This window comes from Mastigoproctus giganteus, chromosome 1 (assembly GCF_048544385.1).
Source record: "Mastigoproctus giganteus isolate SK-2022 chromosome 1, ASM4854438v1, whole genome shotgun sequence".
Classification (NCBI taxonomy): Eukaryota; Metazoa; Arthropoda; class Arachnida; order Uropygi; family Thelyphonidae; genus Mastigoproctus; species Mastigoproctus giganteus.
In genome coordinates this window covers 45,629,077-45,649,974 of record NC_143575.1, presented here as the reverse complement: position 1 = coordinate 45,649,974, position 20,898 = coordinate 45,629,077, and the positions used below count along the sequence as shown (strand labels likewise).

At 34.9% G+C, this 20,898-nt stretch overlaps 1 protein-coding gene across 1 annotated transcript in view; it reads right to left on the bottom strand.

Annotated features, from left to right (window-relative positions):
• The window catches only part of LOC150090758 (zinc finger matrin-type protein 2), a 67,630-nt gene extending 49,184 nt beyond the window's left edge, over window positions 1-18,446 (bottom strand). Inside the window, exons 1-2 of the mRNA XM_090379946.1 lie at window positions 18,311-18,446; window positions 8,110-8,259 (exon numbers count right to left, since the gene is read on the bottom strand). Coding sequence (XP_090236072.1) covers window positions 8,110-8,259; window positions 18,311-18,322 — 162 coding nt within the window. The 5' untranslated portion in view covers window positions 18,323-18,446. The remainder of the gene's footprint in view (window positions 1-8,109; window positions 8,260-18,310) is intronic.
• Window positions 18,447-20,898: the final 2,452 nt, after the last annotated feature.

Below are 20,898 nucleotides of genomic sequence, written 5' to 3'. Positions count from 1 at the left end.
ATGTTGATCTTGCGCCGTAAAGCCAACACTCAATTAAACAAACTAAGTATATGATGTTGAAATTATTCTTGGCATCTATTTCCTCTGTAATTAATAGTTATGCCTTTGTTAAAGACATGATCTGTCTTTAACAAAACTATACTGAGATTCCCTTATAACTATATTCTTATCCAGATAATCTTGTATTAAATCCTTAATTAACTTAGTTCTGAAGTTATTCACTTCAGACTACCCAAAAAAAAAATCCATATGACTGGTTCATCCGATAATAGTTTGTCTGGTTCAGTGGTATGCCAGTAAATTTTTGACAACTGGCTTGCTAAAAAAAAAAAAAAAATTTAGACCAAGAATATGCATGTATATATTTATTAAGTTTTACTAATTTACAACATTTTGGAATACAAAAATTTCAAACAATAATAAAATATTAATTTTTTTATTGTAATTTCCATATAGCAATTGATTCCCACAAAATGTTTTTTTTGACTTTTGCAGATCTCTTGTATCTGTAGGAAATTTATGGTTGTTTCTCCCTTTGTGTGAATTACAACCCCCTGAAAGTATAAACGAATTCACATTATCAGCAAACATCTGCTTAATTCTGCCTGGACTGCTTCTTCATCGGTGCCATAACCAAGTGGTCGAGATGCTGTTTCTTGTATTCTCTGTATCTTGTGAACTCCTGTGACCGTGTGGTCGTCTTGGAGTATAAACAGAAAATTTATTTATTTGTACTGACCTTATCAGGTTCACAACAATTCTAGAAACAGGAAATCTTTGACAGATGTTGACATTGGAATGTCATTACCACCAGAAGTGGGCCAGGCAAAATTAAGCAGATGTTTGTTGGAAATAATATTCCCGTAAAATTGTTAGCAGAGTTAATCCATACACAGGCTACCACATATGGAAGGGGTGGGGGGAAAGGAAGCATAAAGGGTGCCAAAATAAACAATCCCCAGCTGGATTTTCTGTGTCACCATATACAAGCTTATCACCCAAATGCTGCCAGCCAGCCATTGTGGATTGAAGTGCATGCCACTCTACACTTTATAGCCATTGTCATTATCACAACCGGCTCACAAAATTATTGAAAATTTAACAATCGGCTCACGTGAACCGACTCCAGCATATCACAGGTCTAGTTCTTTGAATATATTGACACATCTCTAATTTCTAGGGATGTGTCCTGAATCCAAGAAAGCTCTCAGCATTATAGCTGAAGGTTTCAATACCTCTTTTGTTGCTTCTTTTAATATAACTGGATTTCATCAACCCCAACTGCATTGTTCCCTTTAAGTTATTGTTTGTGGTTTTATGGCACAAAAGCTGCTTCGGGTATATTGCACCTTCACTTTAAGTTGCAGAACTTCTTTTTCAGCATCTTTTTGGCTATCATATAATTTTTCACTGCATAAAAGGCCACCATTATTCAAATCTGTTGCACTGGTAGGTTGATTTGGTCAAACCAGCAACATACTAATCTGTTTAATGTTTGAAATGCATTGATTCCCTCTCCATTGTTGGCCTTGTGTTCTTCTGGCAAGTGGGGACACAATGGTAGATCTATTTCATTTTATGTTTGCTTCACCCTGTTAGTCAAATTGTTGTGGTTGGTATTCATCTGTGGTGATATTTCACATAATTTGGATTTTGTGCCGTCTGGAAGGCACTGCTAACTTTGATTTAAAAGGCATTTTTTCAAATTTAATTATTTGGTATTGTTATTAATTGGCATTTCTTCTAAATTATATTAGGAGCATATTCCTTATATAACACCCTTTATTTCGATTTATTCCCCTTCCTTTATTTATTGCTGTGCAATGTACTACTTTACTTTCTATTCATCAATTGCTGTGTAATGTACTACTTTACTTTCTATTCATCAATTACTTGGATTACCATAAGAACTAGTAAATTTTTCCTTTGTGAAATTTTTATATATTTATAAATGGATATTCAATGTAAACCCCTTAAAGGTAATAAATAAATAAATCAGGAATGACAGATGCACCTAAAAGCGCAAAGCAGCATTAAAGGATACATAAGGTGCCAGTAACTATAAGGGTGAGGAAAGCAGAAAAAGAAGAGTAGTAGATTTGTGAAAGGTGAAAGAATGTTAATATCCTAGAGGTTATGATGACTTAAGTAAATTATGGGCTGAATTGCCAAGACAATTTAAAGTGGGGGAACTGTAAAGTAAAATTAGTACAACAAAATACTAATAAAATGAAAATGATGGTATATCTGTCATATCAGATGTGGGGGAAGAACATTTTAAGTAAATGGTCTAATATGGGTAATGCAAAAATGCTTGATCTGATGCAGAAATGCCAGAATAAGAGGGTGAAATGAACATTCCTACTATCCTACTTCTATTGTCATTTTTCGTCTTTATTTATTTAAAATACTCCTTTTTCCCTTCCCCATCCTCAATTTAATACCTTACCCTTATACCAATTGCTTGTTCCAAATCTATTTTTAAAATACATTGATTTCCTCTCTATAAAAAATTATATCCTACACTAAATTATACATATTTATATTAAACATATTGATATTAACCATTTTTATCACAACTCAATACTTATTTTTACCTAAATGAATTAAACTGCGTTGGGACTACCTTGTCCATATTGTATTAGAAAGTGCTCATTTCATTTTCATTGGTTTTTTGGCCTTTCACTTTTCTTCTACTACTATGGACAAGTATAGAAACACAGTTCCTGATACATGGTCAGGTGTAGTCCCCTGATGAAATACCTGATCATGTATCAATATTTATTTCAGCTGACATCAGATCAAGCATTTTGCATTACCCATATTAGACCATTTACTTAAAATGTTCTTCCCCCACATCTGATATGACAGATATACCATAATTTTCATTTTATTAGTATTTTGTTGTACTAATTTTACTTTACAGTTCCCCCACTTTAAACTGGCTTGGCAATTCAGCATATAATTTACTTAATTCATCATAACCTCTAGGATATTAACATTCTTTCACCTTTCACAAATCTACTACTCTTCTTTTTCTACTTTCCTCACTCACCCTTAGTTACTGGCACATTGTGTAACTTTCACATCCATTTATGCATACTTAATTTAATATTAATACAAATATATATATATATATATATATATATAAGCTAAAATAGGATATTTGCCAATAGCATGGCAAACGCAGAGTAAAAATGAACTTAACCAAATAAAATAACAAAAAGGGGGGGGGGGGAATAAAGAACAAAAGGGTAGTGTTGAAGCAACGTTACTAAAATAATTTATTTTAGGTTCGAACTGATCTAATCAAGAAGCGTGTGCTACGCACTGCTGCTCCTGCCCACCTGGCTACGGAGGCACCTTTTTATAAGCAACATGTAGTGGACTGTGCTTTGCTGCTGCCACTGATGTTAGCTTTTCTACTATTTTTTCTTATTTATTTTTTACTATATACAGGTAGTTCTCAACTTTACGAGTTAATTCGTTCCCAGCACGCACTCGTAAAACGGGAATTTATTTCCCATAGACATAAGGTTAAAAACAGGGGTTTGGTTCTCAACAGTGAAATTTGTTAGCTAATTAGTTTATGTTTAAACAATGATTGATTAATAGAAAGAAATGAAAACATAGCCTGTAAAATCAAGCAAATTATAATAATAAAGAAATTATTTACGATTTACAAATGTTAAAGAATGTTTATTCTTCTTCATCATCGACTAAATGCACACTCGTTGATCACTCATTATTGGCTTGGCACTCTTCGGTTTGTTGCCCAAGAAGTTGTCTTCTTCAGAAATGTTTCAAGAGGCATTTGTTTCCAAGATAATCATCTCTTTTAATTATAAAATGCATGATTGCATGCATAAGCATGTTTTAATGACACACACAAATTGCAACTAACACGATTCGCGTGGAGTAACAAGTTTACGAAGCTTTAAAAAAAAAGGAATGAAGAGAAGATTCTGAAAATTTATTTATGTTTTTTATATGATTGAAGATTTCAGTAAAGTGGAAACACATTTCACTATAATAACGTAAAAAACTATACAATTCCAGCTATCGATATTTTCGCAAATGCAAGAAGATCGAGTTTACTACCCATTTATAATTGCTTGCAGTAACAGAAAAGCCCAATAAACCAGAAAGTGCAAACTGTTCTTATTGTTTTATGGTTGTGACCTTCAGAAATGTGCTTAGAAAAATATCACAAAGGCGTTTAAAATTGATTCTTAATGGAAAATATGATAACGATGAAAGTGTAGTGCATTTTAATGATTTGAATTGGTAACTAATACAATTTACAAACCACGCTCACGACCTTAAAAATGACATTTTAGAGAGATAAATAGTTTAGTTATACAGCGAAAATCAAATTCCGAGATCTTGAAACGAATTACCAAAAAACAATGTATTATTGGGTTCACATTACGATATGATGGTGTCTCTGGAACGGATTAATATCGTAAAGCGGGGTACACTGTATTCTATAGCTATGCACGTGGTTTGGAATGCGGTATTTATGAATGTTTAACATTCATTTTTTTGCAATTAATGTTCATATTTTTGATTTTGTTGATACTTGATACTTGGGGGGAAAAAACTCGTAAACTCGTAAAGCGAGAACTGCGTGTATTTTTATTACTTTTTATCCCTCTATTTAATTTTTGGATTAATTTGATTATATATTTATATATATATATATATATATATATATATATATATATTTTTTTTTTATATATATATATATAAAATATTTTGTATAATATTGAAGATAGAAGGTAATTCAAGCAGACAATACCAAGCAGGATTTAAAGAAATGCAAGGAAAAAAAATAAATAAATAAAAATATATATATATATATATATATATATACATAAAACTTATCGTTGTCTACCCACAACCTAGATGACTTCAACTGGGGCCAACCACCCAGACTGAAGGCAAAAAAACGACAAGGAGTTCTCTGTTTCTGTAATGATCTATATCTGCTAAGATATATAAAAAATCCAGAGATTAAGTAATTTGAATCTAAACCGATTAAAGGTAATTAAAAATTTTTGAATCAAAGGAAGATATTATAAATGTAAGCACATATTGATCATCGTTGATGTTCAATATATGCTTGTTATTAGTTGTTACATTATGTCCTGGATACGGTAGATATGCCTTATACTTTGCATTTGTCCTTATTTTAATTATTAAATTGCGTCCTCTGTCGGGTCAACAATGTTCAATATATGCTTACATTTATAAAATCTTCCTTTTGATTCAAAAATTTTTAACTACCTTTAATTGGTTTAGATTCAAATTACTTAATCTCTGGATTTTTTATATTTTTTATATATCTTAGCAGATATTGATCATTACAGAAACAGAGAACTCCTTGTCGTTTTTTGCCTTCAGTCTGGGTGGTTGGCCCCAGTTGAAGTCATCTAGATTGTGGGTAGACAACGATAAGTTTTATGTATATATATATATATATATATTTTTTTTTATTATTTTATTTATTTATTTTTTTCCCCTTGCGTTTCTTTAAATCCTGCTTGGTATTATCTGCTTGAATTACCTTCTATATTATTATCTTCAATATTATACAAAATATTTTATACACATTATGGTTGTAATGCATAATTGCTCTTGCAATTGCATTGACCCATAAGTATTAGTTACAGCTTGTTACAATTTATTAACTTTCTTTCCATATTACTCATATAAATATATATATATATATATATATTCAAACATGCCTAAAAATGATATGGTGCTCCTTATTGCTGTTGTTGTTATTATTTGTTTTTTTAGGAGCATTAAAAACTAAGGCCATATTGCTCCGGGGATATGCGGTGGTCATTCCCTGACCTTTCCGCATCCTCCATATTTGGTGGTCACAGGCTCGAATCCCGGTCTAATCAAGACGCGTGTGCTACGAACTGCTGCTCCTGCCCACCTGGCTACGGAGGCGCCCGCTCCTTATTGCAGGTCTGAATAAAGAACTGTTTACTTAACACATACTGTTTTCATTTAAACTATCCTCATTTTATGACTCCTTACCCTAATCCTTACCGTACTAGAACTCTTGATCCTAAAAATTGTTAGGATCAAGAGTTCTAGCACTACCTATTGCTATTTACCTACTCACTTTAAATATTTCAAAGAATTTAATTTCAAAACAAATGTACCTTTTCCCCACTTTCCTCAGCAGAAAGTACTTATATTCATTGCTTCTTTAGTGTCTCATCTCACAATGAATGAATTTTAAAACTTCATTCATTATGAGACAATGAACTGAAATAACTAAAGTACCTTATCAACACAAAGATATACAAAAGTAATGTTGGGCACAGTCAAAATAATTGATTATTGATAATTAATATGCAAATTAGATGATTATGAAATCAACAAGGAAAATTAGAAGGGGAGGAAAAGAACATAAAAAAAATCTACAGTGGAGTGATGTGATCTAATATCAAAAATACCACAAAACATTTGACTCCATTTCCAATCTGGAAATAAACATAATTATACCAAAGTAAATTTGATTGATTTATTATCTTCAAACAACAGTTTACCTATGCATTATGCCACTGAAGGAATACCTTAGATTAGGGCATAATTGATTATCATAAATCGTTGTTGTAGATTTCATAATCAATTAATTTGCATACAATCAATTATGAATGATGTGATTATGAAATTCATTTGATCGGGATCATCGCTATAAAAAACTATAAGAAACATGCCTTGTTTCTAATATTCTCACTGCTAAATAATATATAGAAAACTGAAAATAAATTAAGATGGAACACTTGTTTCATGTCAATATAACTGGAAAAAGAGTACATGAACAGCATTAATATAAATAAAGAAATTATGTTATAATTGCTGGATTGCTTAAGTATGCTAAATAAGTTCACAACAAACTCTAGGTTTTAGATATTCTCTCTTTGTGGAAGGAAACTTTTCTTTTGATTTCCTTCCAATTTTCAACCTCAGATTCAAGCCTTTCTTGCTCAGATGCCTAGAAGTAAATTTACTTTCTCCAATCAGTAATTTTTTTCCCTATCCCTTCTCAAATATATTTCCTGTAAACCATTTTTGAAAAGCACATTAATGTTTCTGTGAAGCTTTAATTTGATTCCCGCTTCTCTTCAAGTCCCTAAACTGACACTGTATGTCAGTTTAGGGTCAACAGAAATGATAAGCTGTTAGAGAAAACGTGCAGAAAAGGAAAAAAAAAAAAAAAAAAAATGCATAGCAAACTCTGGCACTCAGCACATTCCATTCAATTTCTTGGGAAACACTTAATCAGTATGGTCCCCCATCTGTCATATGGGATTTTGCTCTTTTATTCTTCCCCCCCCAACGATGTACATCCTACCTGACATTTTGGATGCTTCTTCCAAATATGTTACTGAAGATTTTTGAGAAATGCTACATAAATACTGAGCATTTTTGATTTTTATTATTGCAAAAAGAACTCCTCTGCATTAACAGATGTTTAAGTTTGATATAAACTTTACAAAAAATTAATAACAGTATTCAAAATTCCTGTAAATTTTATATTCAAAATTAAACTGCCTCTTTATACAGACGTGTCCTTTTTACAATAGTTTAATATCTGCATTAAAAATGATATCATAATATAAGTCACTTTTCAGTTGTTTAGCTTTACTGAGCAGAGAATCGACTGCTGTCAAACAAAACTTTTTTCGTGTAAAACACTCATGTTTCCATGCTTGCCATTAATATTTGCATGTTTCAGCTGCAGTAATAATGGTTTAATTGCATAAATTATTCTCTCTCAAAGTAAAACCAACTATATATGAACTTTACATCAATCACTACTGTTTTCAATAAAAAGAATACTTGCTGGGTAATCATTACCTTCAAGTCTGCTACCACATCAAACTTTGCAACTAAATAACAATCCATTTAACACTGCAAGAATTATTTTAATAGTAGATTATAAGGTCAATAATTAAACTGCTGGTGCCATTAGAAAATATACTTTCTAATAATAATAATAAAACTTATGAAGAAATTATATATTAATATATGTTGATTAATGGAGAAAACATTTATCACTTAAGTATGATAAATACATACACGATAATCTCTAGGTTTTAGATACTCCCTCTTGGTGGGTGGTAACTTTTCTTTTGATCTCCTTTCAATTTCAACTTCAAATTCAAGTCTTTCTTGGGCAAGCTGCTCATATTCATCTCTGTTCCATTTTTTTCTGTGATCTTCTATTCTCTGAAAAATGTAAATAAATGTATAGTAAAATAAATAAATATATAAATTAAAGCATGCGCGCGCGCACGCACACACCAGGTATAAGCTAAGTTCAAGGAGTGACCTTTTATCTTGAAATTATGGTGTACCAGCAAGTTGCAACTTGTCACAATGTACTGTGCTCATCTGGACACAGTAATACAAGATTCGTCCACTTATCTACATTCATCTGAACTAGTATGCACTGAACAGAAAGTGTTCTACTGCATTTTAAAATGAGTGATTTTAAGTGCAACAGGAACCCATTTAAAAACAGCTTTTAGAGAAGATGCTATATGTTGTTTGAAGGAATTTCAGTGGTTTGCAAGTTTAAAGAGGGTTGCATTGTAGTTTAAATGTGTGATGTTGCTAGTGAAATAGGCATTTCTTATGAAACGTGTCGATTTTAAAATGAGATTTAGGAATGTGATGCCATTTCAACCAAGTCTGTGCCTTGTATTCTCACATACAAAGACCTTAGTCGAGTGACTCACACTTTGTTTTTTTCATCATTACTAGTAACAAATTGGGGATGCAGTAGGGCCCACTCATACAGCGAGTAAGGTTCCAGACCCCACCGAAAAGTGAAACATAGCCTTTTTTTTTCACTTGCAAATGCAAAAAGCCTGCCTAATAACATGTTTACACTATCATATGTTGTAAACAGACTGAATAACGGACTATAAAATGGCGCACGACACCCTTCTTGGACTCGGTTGATGAGCGCATCATGCCGAAAAAGCGGAACAAGCGCCGAACAATATAATTGAAAACCACCATATTAGCGGAACACTGAGAAGCGGGGCCTTACTGTAGAAGGCTATGACCAAGAAACAAAAGGCCCAGTTCTCACAAAGGAAAACTCCATCTCCTCCAAGCCTTCAAAAAACCTAGGTAATTTCAATCAAATTGTCAGGATCATACTGATATTTTTTTTAATTCATAAGGCATTTTCTTAATTAATAATTTATCTCACATGGTCGAACACAGAACTAGGAAACCTACAAAACAGTTGTTTGGAGAAAGACAGAAGAGCAGGTTTTCAGAGAAATGGTGCTTATATAATGACAATGCCCTGCATACCATTCCATTCAAGAATTTCTTGTAAAGACTTAATAATTGTGGTCCCCATCTGCCACAATCACAGGATTTTGCTCTTTGATTCCCCCCCCCCCAAGCTTAAAGTCCCCTTGAAAGTTTACAGATTTGCAATGACTGAGGAATTTCTTTTTCCCTATAGGGAAAAAGAAATCCCTCAGTCATTGGATTTCTTTTTCCCTATAGGGAAAAAGAAATCCAAAGAAGAAAAAATTAGTCAAGAAACACTTGTCTTGATGAACTGAAGACGACAAATGAAGAGCAAGAAAAACACTGACAGGGAGAAAATTGAGTATACTGAGTTATGCAAAGCCATTAGAAAGAGACTCAGAGAGGACATAAGAAGATTTAACACAAGAAAAGTAGAACAAGCATTAAGGGAAAACAAAGGATTTAAATCAGCAGCCATCAGCAGTAATACAGAAAGACAAATGATACTGAAACTGAAGAATAGCGATGGTATACTTATAAACAGCAGAGAAGGCATAATTCAAATAGCAGACTACTATAGAGAAGCGAGGGAATGATGCCAGCAGTGGGGAAGATGGACTGCAAAGTAGCAACACATACGACATACCCGATATTCTTCCTGATGAGGTAGAAGATGCATTGAAGAAAATGAAGAATCAGAAAGCCCTGAGGGAAGATTAAGTTACTGTAGAGTAGTTAAAACTGGGAGGAAGAGACATAACACAAAAATTGGCAAGGCTCTTCACAAAGTGCATTAGAAAAGGTGTGACGCATAAGCAGTGGAATAATGCAATCATAGTTTTGCTGCATAAGAAAGGAGATAAATCAGAAATTGGAAATTATAGACCAATTAGCTTGTTATCCCACATCTACAAGTTGTTCACAAGGGTCATTACTAGCAGATTAGAAAGAATACTTGATGAGAATCAACCGAAAGAGCAAGCTGGCTTTAGGACAGGATTCTCAACTATGGATCACCTTCACATAATATCACAGCTAATGGAGAAAGCAAATGAATATAAAACACCCGGCATTTGTAGATTATGAAAAGGCATTTGACTCCATACAGCATAAGGCAATGTTTCTGGCACTGGAAAGACAAGGCATAGATACCCCATATATTATGATTTTGAAGAAAATATATGAGAGTGCTACCTCCTTTATTAGACTAGACAAAGACAGTAGGAAATTTAAAATCGAGAAAGGAGTTCAACAAGGAGACAATATCACCGAAGCTGTTTACTGCTATCCTTGAGGAAGCTTTCAGAAGATTAGACTGGTTGCAGAAAGGAGTCAATGTGAACGGAGAGTACCTAAACCATTTACGATTTGCAGATGACATTGTGGTCATAAGCCACGATCCCAAAGAATTAGAGGAAAATCTTAATCAGTTATGCACAGTTAGTAAGGTTAGTTAGTTTTTTTTTGTTTTTTTTTTGGGAGCATTAGCAACTAAGGCCATATTGCTCCGTGATATGCGGTGGTCATTTCCTGACCTTTCCGCATCCTTCGTATTTGGTGGTGACGGGCTCGAACCCCGGTCTAATCAAGAAGCGTGTGCTACGCACTACTGTTCCTTCCCACCTGGCTACGGAGGCGCCCTGGTTAGTTAGTTAGTTAGTTATTTGGAGCATTAGCAACTAAGGCCATATTGCTCCAGGATATGCGGTGGACATTCCCTGACCTTTCCACATTTTCCGTATTTGGTGGTGATGGACTCGAACCCCAGTCTAATCAAGAAGCGTGTGCTACGCACTGCTGCTCCTTCCCACCTGGCTACGGAGGCACCCAGTTAGTAAGGATTTTGGACTAAAGATGAATATGGCTAAAACAAAAGTAATGATGAACAAGTATGCCACAGAAAGGGAAATAATGATTGAAGGAGTAGTAATTGAAAAGGTGGAGTCATATACTTATCTGGGACAAGTTATTAGCTGTAATAATGATAAATGGCTGGAAGTCAACAGTAGAATAAATTTTGGATGGATAACATTCAGGAAATATAGTCACATACTGAAGAGCAATATCCCAGTTTGTCTGAAACGTAAAATAATGAACCAATGTATACTCCCCACCATGACTTATGGAAGTAAAACTTGGGCACTCATCAAAAGAATGGAAGAGAAGCTGAGAACTACACAGCGTAGAATGGAACAAATTATATTGGGAATCAGACTGTTAGATAAGAAGAGAAACACATGGATTAGGCAGCAAACTCAAGTAAAGGACATTCTTATCAAAACTAAAGAACTAAAATGGTCTTGAGCAGGACACATAGCTTCAAGACATGATGACAGATGGACTAAGAAAATAACAGAATGGTACCCAAGAGGAGTTAGAAGAAAACCTGGAAGACAAAGGCGGAGATAGATAGATAGATAAAATTCATGAGTTTTTGGGTAGTAAATGGATAGCCAGTGCTCAAAACAGAAGGAACTGGAAAGTTGCTGGAGAGGCCTTCATCCTGCAGTGGATTGAAAATGGCTGATGATGATGATGAGGAGGAATTATTCAGAATGCAAAACAGGAACTATTAACAATTTCAAAAGAAGCCTGTCAGGAATGCTTCCAGAAATTGCAGAAGCAATAGAATTGGCTTATACAGTATTATGGAGACTACTTCAAAGGAGATCCATCGAGATAGCCAGTAAGCTTCATTTCCCAAAGATTAGTTCAGTCCCCAAACTTTTTTGATCACAGCTAATACATATGAGGTGTGAATAGTGAATAATAAGATTGCATTTGCAGCCACTACACACCAGGTGCCACCCGTGAAACAAAGGCACAGCAGTTGACTTTGGATCTTTCCCTAGTCTGCCAATCACATTCCAACATGCTTATTCGCTTTGCAGTGAGAAAGGTTTTCATTATCTTGTGTTTTTGCAGTTTGCTGGAAAAATGAGACAAAAGAATTGATCAAATCCCAGGGGCTCCCATCTGGTGAGTGTGGGCTTGGCACACCCTGGGTCCTGAGCTAGATATCATCATTCTTCTCTTTCTTGGTGATTCCTTTCTACTTCTGACTCTTGCTCTCTCTCTCTCTCTCTCTCTCTCTCTCTCTCTCTCTCTCTCTCTCTCTCTCTCTCTCTCTCTCTCTCAGGCTAATTCAGATTTTTTTTTTTTTTTTTTTTTTTGGCTGGTGCTGCATAAGCCTCAGGCTTCCTTGCACCATATGGCCAATAATAATAATAATAATAAAATCAATCTCAAATTTTTAACAAAACTAAAGAAACCAGCTGAAAGTTATGAGTTGTTAGAAATTCAATTTTGAGGAAAATACTGTACTCTCAAGAGTCACTTGTCTGACTAGCATAAAAGAATTTTAGGTGGGGGGGGGAGACAATGTGTAAGATGATGAACGACCAGACCATCCAGTGTCCATGAAAAGTGATAAAAATGTGGACTGGGTAAAGATACCAATTAGAAGCAATCATCGTTTAAGCATTAGAATGGTTGCATCAGAACTCAATAAGGACAAAGAAACAGTTACGCAAATTTTAGCTGAAAATTTAGAAAAGTGGGTACCAAGATGGAGCCAAAAATTTTGAATTAAGATCAAAGAATAAGACGACTCCAAGTTTGTGAAGGGGTTTTGAAAAAAACTGAAGGTCCAGCCTTTCTGGGTACTGCAATTACTGTACTTGCAATGAAAGTTGGCTATTCCAGTACAACCCATAAACTAAAAGATAGTCAATGCAAGGGAAAACAAAACAATCCCCCAGACCAGAAAAAGCAAGAATGTCAAAATCAAAAACAAAACCATGCTTCTTGTTTTCTTCAATTTTGAAGGAATTATTATGGCTGAATACGTTCCACCAAATGAGACATGTGTGAAACATATTATATTGAATTTCTGACAAGGCTGCATGAAAAAATTTGAATGAAGAGATCTGAATTGTGGTATGGTAGTCAGATGCTCCATCAAGACAATGTTCCAGCACACAATGCACTGTTTGCCAGTTTCTGGCCAAAAAAATAAATCTTTGTGTGTGTGAACATGCACCCTACTCACCAAACCTAACCCCTCGTGACTTTTTTTCTCTACCTAAACTGAAAAGTGTACTTAAGGAACCCATTCTCAGTCCACTGAAAACATTCAGAAAACAACAACCAAAGTGTTAAAAGGGTTTACAGAAGATGACTTCTAGAAATGTTTCTGTGCTTGGAAGAAACATATGGAACAGTGTGTGTGGTTGCACAGCCCAAGGAAGTTGTATTGAAGGGGATAACTTGTAAGGCAAGAAATATTCCATGTTCATTTTATTGCAAGTTTCATTATTTAATAGGTGTGGCTATTAAATAATGAAATAAATAAGGTAAAAAAATACACACACACACATATATATATATATATATATATATATATATATATATATATATATATATATATATATATATATATATATATATATATTATTATACAGCAATAACAATTGTTATAAGCTGGAAATATATTAAGCAGAAATACTAGCACAAGAAACTATAAAGCTGTGATCAAGTTGCAATCAAGTTGCAATATAGTACATGTGTGGAGTGGACTGGGGACTTCATTATTCAGCTACATGGTCTAACACAGATGAATGGCCTGAAGTGGTAATAAGGAACAGGTAATTTCCTTATCCCTGATCACTCTAATAGCAGAAAAAGAAAGAATTATAAAGCTATAATGTAAAGGCAAAGCTGGAATTATTTATAGGCAGATTGCATTCTGGTAAACCCAATTTTTAATCCCATCCTTTTAGTGTAGCCCTGGAAAGAAAAAGAGCTGGATGATAAGTACAGAGAAAGCAAAGGGAAAAATGGAGGGGGGGGAGGATAAGAAATATCTTATGTCAGTAGTTTCCAAACTTTATTTAACAGCATTCCACTTCCTCTTCATAAAATAATCAACACAAACTTTTATTGTAAAATGCAATTTATTCAATTAAACTGCAGAATTTTATATTATTTTTGTAACACACAAATAGAACATTAAAATATACACACACAAAAAAAAAAGGATATTTAAAATTAAAAACATACACAGATATTTAAAATATATATTCAGAATAAAAATATTTAATGTGGTGGATGGGCTGTTTCTCAGTAAAATATTTTCAAAATACAGTGTCAATGATGATACTGCAACTGTTATAGCTCTTTTTCAACTACTAGTTGAGAATGGTATTTGTTTTCAGAAAACCATGTTTCACACAAATAAGATGTTATGAATGGTAACAAAATTTGCATTAGTTTGTTTGATAAACCAGAATACTCTTTCTTTACCTGCAGTTGCCAAAACTGAGTAAAATTGTCAGGATCGTACGACTGTAAAATGTACTATCACAAGACAAGTTGAAGTCTTTCTTGATCAGAAACAGCACGATCAGAGCCATCAAAAGATATTGTTTATTCACAGCAAATGGGTTCCTTATCCATTCATAATTTGAAATATCCAAATCTTTAAAATAGAATGAAAATTGTATCTACAGACAAGTCAGCTGGTTAATAAACAAGTTTTTATTTGTTTTGTTTTTTTTTATTTGTAAGGCACGCATTTTTTAAATTGTGAAACATCAAAAATATTATTTTGAATATTTGTTGTTTGTTTGGGGATTTATTAGGTGCATCAGCAGATATGGCCATAGTGTGGAAAATATTTGTTTGACTATATTTTTTGCTCATTTTCACAAAATTGACAAAATTACACACTATAGTTTAATATGAAAATTCATAGGAAAAAAAAAAAAAAATTAGTTACCTACTCAAAGTAATTGAATCATCACAAATGAAAAAGGGCAAGTTTTCGTCAACACTCTGTTAAACTGTTCAGAACAGTGGTTTGCATGCAGAAATGGTTTAAGTTACTGCATTTGTTCTGTGCAGTCTACTCCAGTAATTTGAAAAGTGAACCAGCATAAAGCAACCCTCCGTATTAGGAAAATTAGACTGTTGAATTTCAAAGAAAGGAAGTTGAAGAGTTCTGAATGATGGTGGAAATTCCTATTATAATATTTTTCTCTGATCTGTAAATGATCCAGCAACGAATTTTCAATTAAAAAAAAAAAAAAAATTTCTGACATCAGAGTAATATTTACGAACCGTTCTCTCCAATTGTTTGAGACGTCATGGACCATTCATAATTTGTGAATGTAAACTTATGAAAATTGGAATTATAAATATGCTTTCTGAAGGCCGTCGAAGTCGAGTGATCAAGCGCAAGGGTGCATAAGTACACATACCTTGAGTGACCGGGGTTCAAGCCTATGACCATGGGTGCCGTCAGCGTGGTGCAAGTGCACCACCTTTGGATTTCAAAGTAATACACAATTTTTAATATTTTTGTAAATTTATTGAAACGTTAAAACAATACAAATTCTTTCTTTCAAAATAAAAGTCCTTTCTTAAACCGATCACAAAATATTGGCTCAACTGTACATGTAAATCAGTCAAATTTGACAATTTAAATATTGCATGGATTCGAAAATTTGGTGAGCAAAAAATTAATTTCTGCATGCACCACCTGTCAAAATATTCTGCCGGCGCCCATGCCCATTAAATACGGTGCGTTTCTTCTATTCTCCCTATCTTGTGAACTCCTCTGACCGTGTGGTCGCCCAGAGCATAAAGAGGAAATTCATTTATAAAATCACTTATTACAGAATCACTACAAAGTTGGCACTGCATTGTGCACATAAAGCAAATCAATGCAAACTTCTGGGTTCAGAGGTGCACATTCATCGTTTACTGCACGCAAAAAGGGGAAAAAAGGTGAGGACACGTAAAATAACTTTTTGAAATTCATATTACATCTTTCTATAATCTGTAAATGATCCAGCAACAGGCTTTCAATAAAAAAAATACTGACACCAGAGTAACAAAATTACAGATCGTTCTGTCAAGTTGTAACAAAATGCAAAGCATAGTCAAAAAAAAAAAAAAAAAGAAATCTACAGCAATGAGTAACATCATTATCAAAATTGGACAACCTTTTGACTATCTCAGACATCGTGGATCATTCAACAATTGTAAACAGAGGTGGATTGGGTCAAAAATTCTTACCGGGGAAAACTTTTAGCAGCCTCACAACAGTGTTTATGGCCATGCAATTGCACAACGGTCTCCAGCCTCCGGTCCACCGGTGTTTTCCTGGAAAAGTCTTATGGCCAGTCTGCCTCTGTTTGTGAATGGTCTATCGTATAAACTAATGAAAACTGGAATAATAAATTTACTTACATTTTCAGCCTTTTTATCACAGGTTAGAAAAGAATGCTTATAATGGGTGAATTTTTTTCGTGCTCTGCTCTGCTCTGCTCTGAGAAACACGAAAATGTAAAATCACTACACTTGACAATGCAGAATCACAGAACAGTAAATGATAAAAGCTGCAGAAAAATATTTTTTCTGTGCCAATAAAGCAAAATATCAGATTGGCTGAATTTTTTTGTTTCGTTTCACCAGTTTCTTCTTATGTAACTTTGCAACAAATTTTCCCACCGCAAGCGAAAACAGAACAGATACATATAAAGCAGTTATCAAATGTATTATACAAATAAAGCAATAGACAAGGGTAGAATTTTGTTGTGAAAATAGCAAATGACCTCAAAACCATAAATTTCATGAAACTGCATGCTTTGGAGTGATATGTTGGACAAACTACTTGTGTCATCGAAACCCACTAATTTTGGGGTGACTGAAATAGAAGTTTTACTCTTCCTTGTCATTGTTTAATTCGCTCTTTGAACACCACGAGATAAACGCTAATTACACGAAGGGTTCCTCCCACTGTATTGGCCACTTACAGAACATCATCAACATAGGTGAGGATCAAAAGATCTGGCAATTTAGATGTCTCTGGTTAGCACAGTAATAACTCATTGGTAGTCCTGTAGTTTTTCGTTTCAGATAAACAAAAAAAAAGGAAATGAAAAAACAAAAAAAAATCTAAGGCACTAAAACGACAACACTCGCCATAGCCAGACTGTTATGTGAACAAATTTGTGTATTGTAAAATAAAACATCTTGCCCAGCGACAACAATCAGTGTACCCACACACACACAAAAAATGTAAAATAAATTAAACACTAGAATAAAATCAGATGTGATGTACACACTGTGTATCAGTTATTTGTTCAGCACTGGTTTTGCTGAATACATCATAACTATCTTTTATTTGATACTATTTCTATAAGCGTGGCAAAAGTCAAAACAATGCTCGGATGGCCAGTAGCTGTGCTGATAAGAATGTGTTACATTTAATTTTAAAAAAATTCTCGTTTATTAATTAAATTCGTTAATTTTCTTAGAAATGAATCTGTCTTCTAAATTTAACAGTCCCCTTTCAAGATCGGGCCCAAATGTAGCTGCATTGGAATAGTTACAACACTGAACAAAATCACTGGTTTTCCTGGAGACTGTCTTTCAGTTAGCTCTTCATACACTAAAAATCCCTTGAGAAAATAAAGAAGCGAAACGTCTCTTGCGTTCTTTTCCTGTAATTTCGAACTTTTTCTTAAGGATTGGGCATATTCCCCCTCTGACCCCCCCCCCATGAATAGCCCCTGACTAAGGCTCATATATTTACAATGCTCCTTGTTCATCAAGTTCGTTATCAGTTGGTTCAACTGATAACGTTTTTCTGGGGTACGCCGTTCGAATTCTTGGTTCTGCCGTATGATTTTAAACATAAACTTCCCCTTGTCAGGGAGAGTCGATCGAAGGAATCCCTACACTTTCTCACTGCCAGCGACATAAATGAAGTTTAGGTGAAAGTACGAATTCTGTAGCATTTATAATGGCAAAAAAACCAAAAAAAAAAAAAAAAAAAGGATTTGATAACTGCATAACAGTATTCGTATCAATGTAAAGAAACACTTTACAAATTACACTCCAGAAATTATACTGTAAATATAAAACATTCTAACACTTGTTTATATAAAAGTAAATTTTTGTTTGTTGTTTAAGTTATCAAAGGAGGTAAACTTACCCCAGAAGTCATCGTTGAACCTAAATAAAATTCAAATTAAACTATGTCTCAAATAATTTATGCGAAAAGAAAATTTACAAATCTTTAAATTTACAAAACAAATAAAGCTTCACAACTTAACTTCTATAACGAAAACAAATAACCGAGAGTCCTCTATCGGCAACTACTACAGCACCCAACAAATTTTCAATTATTTAATTTTAATTTTTTTTTTTCTTTTCAATAGGTTCTGCATTTGGAAGCGCAACGTCATAGCTCGTGAAGAAGAACAAACTATTTATCAGGGTCACCTGGAAATATATTAAATTTCATCTACCCATGTGAATTGGGTAGATGGACTATCTAAATTAGTTGAAATATCTGTAAATTGGGTGTGTTCTCTGGTCGATTTGCCTACTTTGCTGGACGAAAAACCCCGGTTTCCGGGATAAAACCTTGCTATCTACACATGAGACCGACTAATTCAATCACGGAGTGAAGAAACTAACCCAGGCCTTTTCCACACGGTGTTGGGAGGATGGTGGCGACACCACTGTGCTACACAAAAAAGAAGAAAACAAGAGAAGAAGCCGGAAAACCAAACGGTAAACCTACAGTCGGTAACCGTCGCAGTTTAATCCGGATATCAGTATCGCGGTACAGAAAAAGAATTTTTCTCAACTTGTGATGCTAGTAATTATGAAAACGGCCTACGTAACCTGAATATAAGACACAGCTTTTTCGCAGTAGACGAACACACAGATTAGTTAAAAGTATTGATCTGTGGGTAAAGAACCTCGATAACATTGGCAGTTGAAAGTTTAACGTTGACAAATGAAAACTACTGCACATGGATCTCATTAATCCCAGAGTAACTTATCACCTGTGTGGTATTACACTCAAGGTAGTGGAGAATGAAAAAGACATGGGGGTATTTGTGCGGTCAGACATGAAATTGTCTGAGCAATGCAGACATATGATGCCAGGACAGCTTATGGGATTTTGTCAATGATATACAGAAACTTTGCTAGCAGGGATAAGGAGGTGATTATGCCTTTGTATAAAGCCACGGTTAGATCGCATCTTGACAACTGTATACAGATTAGTTAAAAGTATTGATCTGTGGGTAAAGAACCTCGATAACATTGTCAAGAGGCCTAATTTTAGGAAACATGTAGATCTTGTGAGAATTCGGGAAGGTGATGTACCTGAATACCAATGGACTTCCATACTGACAAAATACCCAATGAGGAAACAAAAAGAAACCAATGATGAATCAATTGTTAAAAGTAATGTTGCAAGCGAAAATCCCTCAGTCTCCCAACTACAGGTCTACACACATACCTCACCAAATGGGCGCACCAAAGCAAGCCTTCGATGGATCCACAATGACACATACTAATCGTCCCAATTCTGCTATTAAAAACTTTCAGGAAATCCCTACAGAAACTCATCATCATACTGACTCTGACCTCCACTTCTGGGATTGGATTGTGGCTATTTCGCCCCCTCACGTATCCAGAGGAACCACAATTAAGGAAAATTTCAAAACCCAAGAGGAGAGAATAGTACCGCAAACACGAATAATCAAGAGTTCGAGACGATCGCATACACCGATGAGCCAAAACATTACGACCTATGATGTTGGTCCTCCACGTGCAGCCAAAACAGCTCTTACCTGGCGAGGCATGGACCAAGATTTTTAAATGTGTGTTGTGGTATCTGGCACCAACACATAACCAGCAGGTCCTTTAATTCCTGTAAGGTTCTTGGTTGAGGTGCCACAGATCGGAGTTGCTTTTCCAACACAAACCACAGATGCTCAATGGGATTGATGTCTGGGGAATTTGGAGGCCAGTGCAATACCTGAAAGTCTTCCTCATATTCCGTGAACCTGTCTCAGACAATCTGGGCGGAGTGGCATGGCACATTATACTGCTAAAATACGGCAGCGCCAGAGGGGAAGACTGTTTCCACGAAAGGGTGTACATGGTCAGTAATGATGTTTAGATAGGTGGTAGACGTCAGAATTCCCGGCACATGGCGACTGGACCCAGAGTATCCCAGCAGAACATCGACCAAAGCATGACTGCTTTGTTTAGGTCCCAAGGTGCATCCAGGTGCCATCGCTTCCCCAGGTAAACGACGCACACGTACACGACCGTCCACATGGTGCAAAAAATTAATTAATTATTATTTTAGGGTTGCCCGTAATTAAATACATTAACCCGTATTTGTCTCTGTAAATTGCGTATGTTCTATGGTTGATTTGCCTGTTTTGCTGGACAAAAAACCCCAGTTACTGGGGAGAAAAATCTTGCTATCTACGCCTGAGACCAACTAAATCAGCCACGGAGTGAAAAAAGCCCATTAAAGTTCCTCGCGTCATCGACGGGATTCGAACCCAGGCCTTTTCCACCCGGTGTGGGGAGGACGGTGGCGATACCACTGTGCTACCCGCGCAGACGTCCACATGGTGCAATAGGAAATGTGATTCGTCGGACCAGACGACCTTCTTCCAATCACTCAAGGTCCAGTTTCGATGGTCGCTTGCCCATTGTAGGCGCTGTCGCCGGTGAACCGTGGTTAGCAGAGATAAGGAGCGGCCT